This window comes from Lepidothrix coronata, unplaced genomic scaffold, assembly GCF_001604755.1.
Source record: "Lepidothrix coronata isolate B3197 unplaced genomic scaffold, Lepidothrix_coronata-1.0 Scaffold75, whole genome shotgun sequence".
NCBI lineage: Eukaryota > Metazoa > Chordata > Aves > Passeriformes > Pipridae > Lepidothrix > Lepidothrix coronata.
Window position 1 is genome coordinate 7490563 of NW_016690255.1, and position 7275 is coordinate 7497837.

At 38.7% G+C, this 7275-nt stretch overlaps 1 protein-coding gene across 1 annotated transcript in view; it reads right to left on the minus strand.

The window, feature by feature from the left end:
* Positions 1 to 3431: 3431 nt before the first annotated feature.
* Positions 3432 to 7275, minus strand: part of VAPA (VAMP associated protein A) — a 29350-nt gene continuing 25506 nt past the window's right edge. The window contains exons 5-6 of the mRNA XM_017819516.1: positions 7051 to 7227; positions 3432 to 6093 (exon numbers count right to left, since the gene is read on the minus strand). Coding sequence (XP_017675005.1) covers positions 5935 to 6093; positions 7051 to 7227 — 336 coding nt within the window. The 3' untranslated portion in view covers positions 3432 to 5934. The remainder of the gene's footprint in view (positions 6094 to 7050; positions 7228 to 7275) is intronic.

Below are 7275 nucleotides of genomic sequence, written 5' to 3' on the forward strand. Positions count from 1 at the left end.
CACAGGTCCTGCCAGAAGCCTGCTCCAGCGCAGGTTCCCACTGGGTTACAGCCTCCTTCAGGTATCTACTTGGTCCAGTGTGGGATCTATGCTCCACCATGGCCCTCCATGGGCTGCAGGGGCACAGCTGCCTCACCCTGGCCTTCACCATAGGCTGCAGAGGAATTCCTGCTCCAGTGCCTGGAGCACCTCATCCCCCTCCTTCTTCACTGATCCTGCTGTCTGCAGAGTTGTTACTTACATATTCTCATTCTGCAGTTGCAATTTGCTCTTCTGCAGTAGCTTTTTCCCCTTCTTAACCATGTTTTATCCCAGAGGTGTGTGTTACCACCAATGCTGATGGGCTCAGCCTTGGGTCTGTCTTGGAGCTGGCTGGCATTGGCTGTGTTGGACAAAGGGGAAGCTTCTGGCAGCTTCTCAGACAAGCCACCCCAGTAGTCCCCCTGCTACCAAAACCTTGCCACAGAAACCCAATACAGCAATATACACCCCCACTAGCAGAGTACCTGTACAGTTTTAGGACTGTTTGCTTTCTTTTACAGTGAACAGCACTGGCTTCACAGAATTTTTTTGGAACAGACACTCACTTCCAGGACTATAAAAGCAACACACCCAAATGTTTAGCATATTTCCCCCCCCCCCTTTACTGTCTTCGGCCAAGGTCAGGCGTTATAATCCCAGTGAGCACATTCCACTGTTAAACACCTTAACAGCCGCGTTTTCTGTCTGTTCAACACTCAGCTTCAGGGACAGACAAGGCAACAGCTAAGCCTTTAGGAAGGTGCTTTAAAAGACTATGGAAGATTTCTAAGCAACACTAAGCAGCATTTTTGAAATCCAACAACAACAAAAAAACAACCAAACCTTGGACAAGGCCCAAGGAAGGCTCAATGAGAAACAGAACAGTGTGTGCTTAAACTGCCCCTTCCCAAAAATTTGCCTCAACACTTGTACCTCAGGTCTCCCCATCTCTAAAGCCAGGAAAACCCATCCTTGACAAGGCAGACTGAGACACTCACAAGGATTGTGATTTAACTACTGCCAGTTCTGAGAACAGCTTAGACGCTGATCCCTAGTGATAATCTCTCTGAACTCACCTATGCACGTGAACCTGCACCAGCATTAGTAAAAACTTTCCATAATATCCTGAAATAATTATTCCCAGATTATGGCAGTTTGTTGTTTGTTTGGTTGGGTTTTTTTCTTGCAGAACTTGGATGATAAGCAGTCTAATTAAAAAAAAAAAAAAGTAAAACAACTTACAAGGCTTTTTTTCTTATAAACAGATTTTAAAGGTAACTATTTCAGCCACCTTTCAACTAGTTTCATTTATTTCACATATCTGAGTTCAGACTACTAAGCTGTAATTATAGCTGTCTGTCTCACACTTCCATGCCTGGTTACCGCAACACCCTTTAAATCTTTTCTAAAGAAGAAGGAGAAGATCAGCATTCCACCACTGCCAGCAACAGAGCAGCTATGGTATAAACAGGGATTCAATACCCTGCTGGCAGTGTTGTGAACATTACATAAAGTGGTACCAAGTTTTAAATAAAACAGCACTGTAATGTGGTGAGAGATGTTTATACCACTTATAGTTACAACATAATGTGTAGGGAATGAAACAATAACTTCATCCAAAGCAGTTTCCAGACCCAGTTCACCACACACACATAAACCCTTGTCCTAGCAAACGAGGCACAGGCACTGACCTTACCACCACCTGGCAGTAATGACAAAGCCAGATAAAAGATATGAATCAATTGTTTTGCCTTTGCACAAGACCTCATTTCAACACGGCCCTTTGTCACATAAAGGGCAACTCAATGGAGGTGACGACACCATCGCTACCTCTGCTTATGGAGCCGTGGCAGAATCAGCAATTCTTCTTGAACATACATTCACATGTATTCACATCTTGAACATACAACACACATTCAAAAAGATAAACAGACCAACCTCAATCATACCCTCGGTTACACTTATTTGAACACCCCTGTGAAAGACATTAAGACAGGAAATAACCTGTCTCATTTTACCATCATTAGTTTGTCCTTCTCACAGGAGCTCAAACCCTTGTGAAAACTGACTCCTGCATTTAGCTCCCCCTCTTGGTCCAACATTCCAATGTGCCACCACTCTAAAGCTGCCACAGCAGCTCAGGATCAGCAAAGACAGCCTTGCTGGCAGCAGTGGTGACTGCTACACACGGATGGGCCTTCCAGGACATCCCCCACAAAGCCATTCCACAGGAACCAGAATAAAAGGCAAAGCACTATTACATTCACAGCAATGTGGCTAAAAAGACAAGTTACAGAATTTCAATCCTGCCTGTAAACATGCAGAGCAGAGCATTTCGGTATTGTACTAAGTATTTCTTAGGGTTGCTCTGTAACTGCGTAGCTCCCATTCCATCTTTTGCCACAGAACTGAAGGAAGTGTTTGCTCTGCCAAGTCAGATCATACATAAATATCTAGCGACTCCAAACAGGAAAAATAAAACTCTTTGTCAAGATGATTCCTATAAATCTGACAGACCCATCAGTATCCTCAGTGTTGCCTGGATCCAGGCACCTGCTCTTCACTCCAACACTGAATCTTCATCCAAGGCAGCTTCATGCCATTTTCCAGCTGTACCTCAGAGCAGAGCAGTTACACCGTCCACAAGGTGGACAAGATACACCTATTCATTATCAGCAGTCCACAGAACGTAGTCAGGGAGAAGTTCCAAAATAAAAAGGACACTACTACATTTTTCATAGTTTATTAACACTTCAACTTTTAATAACTTTGAAGAAGGCCTGAAAGATAAGTTTTGCTTATTGACTTTGTCTTTTCCCCTTTGGCAAAATATCACCTTTCAACTCCTCCCTCCACCCTCCCTCCTCCCAGGAGGATAATGAAGTTCCAAGCTAGTGTTTGGTTGCTTCTTGTAAGTGAATTGGCTTCAAACATAGCAGCAGAAACATGCAAGCCTGGGCAATAGTGTTTGTCAACAGCTTTTAGAGAATTGGTAGAAGTGCACAAGTAACTTGTGCATTGATACAAATAACTTTTTCTTAAATGAACTTTATATATATATATTTTTTTAATTGGGTTAAATTTGGTGCCCAGAATTACTACAGAAGCAGTATCTTCTAGTTAACTAGGCTTGTTTTTTCCCCCTGAACCATACTACTCTTTTTTTAAAGTGCTATATTCATAAAAACTTTAAAATACTACTTTGATATGGTATACTTGTTCTATCTTGCCCTTTTGAGAAATCAGAAGAGCAACCTGCAACATGTATTTAACTGAAGTTACACATTTACCCTCACATGACTTTATGGGCATCATCCTCTGCTCATTTCACTAGGAGCAGTGGAGAGACTGTATTTCCCTGTGCTTACATACACAAGTAAGCAGGCAGACAAAGCAAGAAGTTCTAACCATTTCAGGAACAAAGACAAACAATTTAATCCATATTACATAATTCACTGAATACAGTTGATCTCATCCAAAGTGACTCCTGAGAGCAAAATAGTTTTAGCATTACATTTTATATACAGCTATGAAGGGATTACGGGAAACCAGGACAGTCTCCTTATACCATTACTGAGTACACTGGTTACGAGACCGCTGTACACTTTTACTTTGAAGACATGACCAAGTTTTACCACCAACTCTTTTGTTATTTATGGAAAAAGCTATTTCATTCTCATTTTATCATTATTTTTACCTTATTTCTTCTGCCAGATACCAAAACCTGAGTCAGCTGCACTAAGCAATTATTTTTTCTGCTTCAAAGTCCTCTAAGTGCTAGCACCCTTGAAAACCTCCATACAACATGCTGTAAACATTTTGAGATCTTCCAGAGGGTTTTGTTTAGTTTTTCTCCCTTCAACGCAGAAATGACTGCTCTGTCTGAAGCAAACTACATCCTGCGCAATATTGCTTTCGTTATTTTCCACGTAATCACTTTGGAACAGGCTAAGAAAGTTTGATGTGGCAATGTTCTGTTAGAGAAAAAAAAAAATCAGGAGAAATACACCATTCTGAACCAGTGGAACAAAAACAATCAAGACCTTAACATAGTTTTTTCCAGTCACTGGGGTGGAAGGAGACTTGAATGCAGACACTGGAACAAGTAATTGGAAACATCAGTGCTTGCATGCTTAAGTGAAAAGATAAGCAGTATTTGCATTTTCTCCATCATCTTCCTTGTACATGTGCAAGATTTTATAAAAAAATTTTTATCACAGAGAGCAATGACAGAACATGATGTAATTATTGTTTTCTTTTTTTTAAAAAAAGCACTAAAAATCAAAGGCAACCAAGATAACATACATCACTTCCAGAACATTTTTCTCAGCTACATAAGGTGTGCATATACCAAGGTCTAACACACTTAGCTGCACCACATCAAGTCAAGCTGTCCAAGAGCATACACAATTTTGCTTACAGGAGTATACCCCTTCCACAGTTTTTCAAGTTTACAAGTAATTCCCTGTACTGGATTATGCTTACTTAGAAGTACAGATAATATTTTGTTTCAATACTACTGTTTGTTTTTATGACATATTCAGAAATGAGGCAAGACATAAGACTAAGTGCAGGGAAGCATTTCAGACCCCAAAAATGCATTCTTTAAAACTTAGCTATACACAGTTAACACAGGTAGGTCTGCCAAGAGTTGCATAAAAATGATTTTTATTTCTCAAAGGTGAGCAACTGAGGCTCACTCAGCAAATATCAACTCTTCTGCATCATGGAATTCACTATGGGTGTCTGAATGATTCAACTTGCATTTCTGAATATCGGCTCCAACAGAATTACAAACCCGGTAAGTTAGTATATGTGAATTAAGTACCCTTAAGAAATCAAAGAATAATACTGACTCCTGGAAGACACCCAGAAGATCCAAAGATGGAACAGAAGGTTGATTATTACACTCCTGCACAATCCAAGCAAATTGTTAATATACGGAAAGCATTCACGTCTGGTATTTGTACCTGCTGGATATCCAAATTATTCTGTTCCAAAACAAGTTTGATAACCATCCTCTCTGTAGCTGAAAGCAGTCAGAAAACAGCCTAAACAAATGGAATGGAAACCTTTTTTTTCTTTCCCAAGCTTCAATTACAACAGTCTAAGCCAGAGACTTAAGCAAATAAACTTCAAAATAGCCATTTGTTACAAGTAGCAAATTACCATGAACAATGAACTTGTTAGGAATCCCTTCTAAAAGTACGACACACACAAACAGGCTACCCAGCAGAAAAATCTGTTAACAATTTTATTTCTTTTGTCATGTTAAATATTATGGGACAGGATTGTAAGGATGAAGAACTCTCAACAATGCCTCACAAGGAATAAGAAAGAAATTCTGCCATGATATTAGCAAAGTAAGGTAAGGAGAAAATTTACACAGTAAGAGGCACCATTTCCCCCAGAATACCTCTTGTATTCATATTCCTGAATGAGTGGGATTAGCAATCTAATAAATCATTTGTCAAGAGGTAACAGCAACAGATAAAATTTTAAAGGATTATTAAAATAACATTTACAAGACTCTGAACAATTTTTGAATTCTTATTAAAACCACAGAAAGAAAGAACAATTCTTTATTTATGAATTTTCATAAAGGACTGACTGTGCAACTGGTACCTGCTATTGATGACTTAATGTACAATTTTGTCCAGCAGCCGAACAGTTTGTCTTTTTCAGATTGTGTTTTCTAACCGTGCGAGATCATTAAAGGCAAAGCCTGTTATGATGCTGTACACAAAAAGGGCCACTTGGGCCATACTACCCATGATGTGGTAGGTAAACAAACCTTTTTCTGGCCAAGAGAAAACAAAAAAACAAAACAAAAAAACAAAACAAAACAAAACCAAAAAAAAAAAAACCAAACAAGGAAGCTGCACGTTTGCATGCTTCTCTCACTCATTCTTTCTACAAGATGAACTTCCCTAGAAAGAATCCAATGAAAATGGCTGCAATTACAACAAGAAGTGAAGGAAGAGAATTAGAGCCATTATCTCTGAGGGCCAAAGCTGTGGGTGATCCAGATTTATCCGAGTGCGCTACCTTTCTGAGCCTCAAGCCTTCATCCTGAGGGGGAGGAGAAAATACAGATAGAAAAAAAGTATAAATACATCTTCTTAACAATACTAAAAATTGAACTAAAAGGCCAAATTTACTGGCAAATATTTAAATGAAGTAAAAAAACCCAAAAACCCACACACACAACATCACACCACACTGAAATCCAAAACATGGACATAGAAAACCATAGTATTTCGAATAAGTACAGGTAATCCACTAGTCGCTCTCCATGTTCTGGTTAAAAAAGATTCAGAAAATCTTGACAAGCACAATGAAGTATTTTGCTTTTATTTACTATGTGTCAAAATTAAATAGCAGTAAATTCCTTATCGTTAAGAAGAAACATCTGCTTTGTGTAAACTTCATCAGAATTGCAGGTGTGGAGACATCATTATTTCATGGTTCTTTAAAAGGCTGTCATGGCCAATGAAATTGTTAGAACTGTTCCAAAAGCAAATATATAGAAAAGTCCCATAAAGTCATGTATTGACTAGTTACAGGTTACTGAAATGACACCTTTACATAAAGGTACTGGAAAGTAGTGTTTGCTTACCTCTGACCAGCAACTGTTCTTGTTCACTATCAATTTGTAATATAAAATATTACTGCTCTGGATCTCATTTACTCACTCTTAATGAAAAATAATGCACTTTAAATAAAAGCTACTAATGCACTATTTTTGATTTAAAGTAACTAAGACCACCTTAAATAGGATAGTTGCATTTAAGAAGAAAGTTATGTAGCTTCAATGTCTCATCTATGACAATCGCAAAGTCTCAATCACTGACAAGTTCAAAATACACAGCATATACAGGACAGTAAAATTATATTACAAATCAATCTTGACATTCTAACAGTTTTATCTACTTGCTGAAATACACATCTTTTGGCCTAATTACAAATCAGACCTTTCAACCAAGGGGAGTGAAGTCACTTCAATGTAAACACGGAAGCAGAACTTACCCTCAGATGCCGATTTTCATCTGTCAGCTTCATAATCTCTGCTTGAAGTCTTTTGCACTCCTCCACCAGCTTCCTTGTTTCAGTATCATTAAGTGAAACACTATGTGGTTTTGGCATCGGTCCATCCTGCTTAGATGTATTCAGTACTGGGGCGGATTTGCTTGCATCTATATCATTCTACAAATATTAAGAATGATTTGAGAATTTTACTTCCTAGAGAAAAAT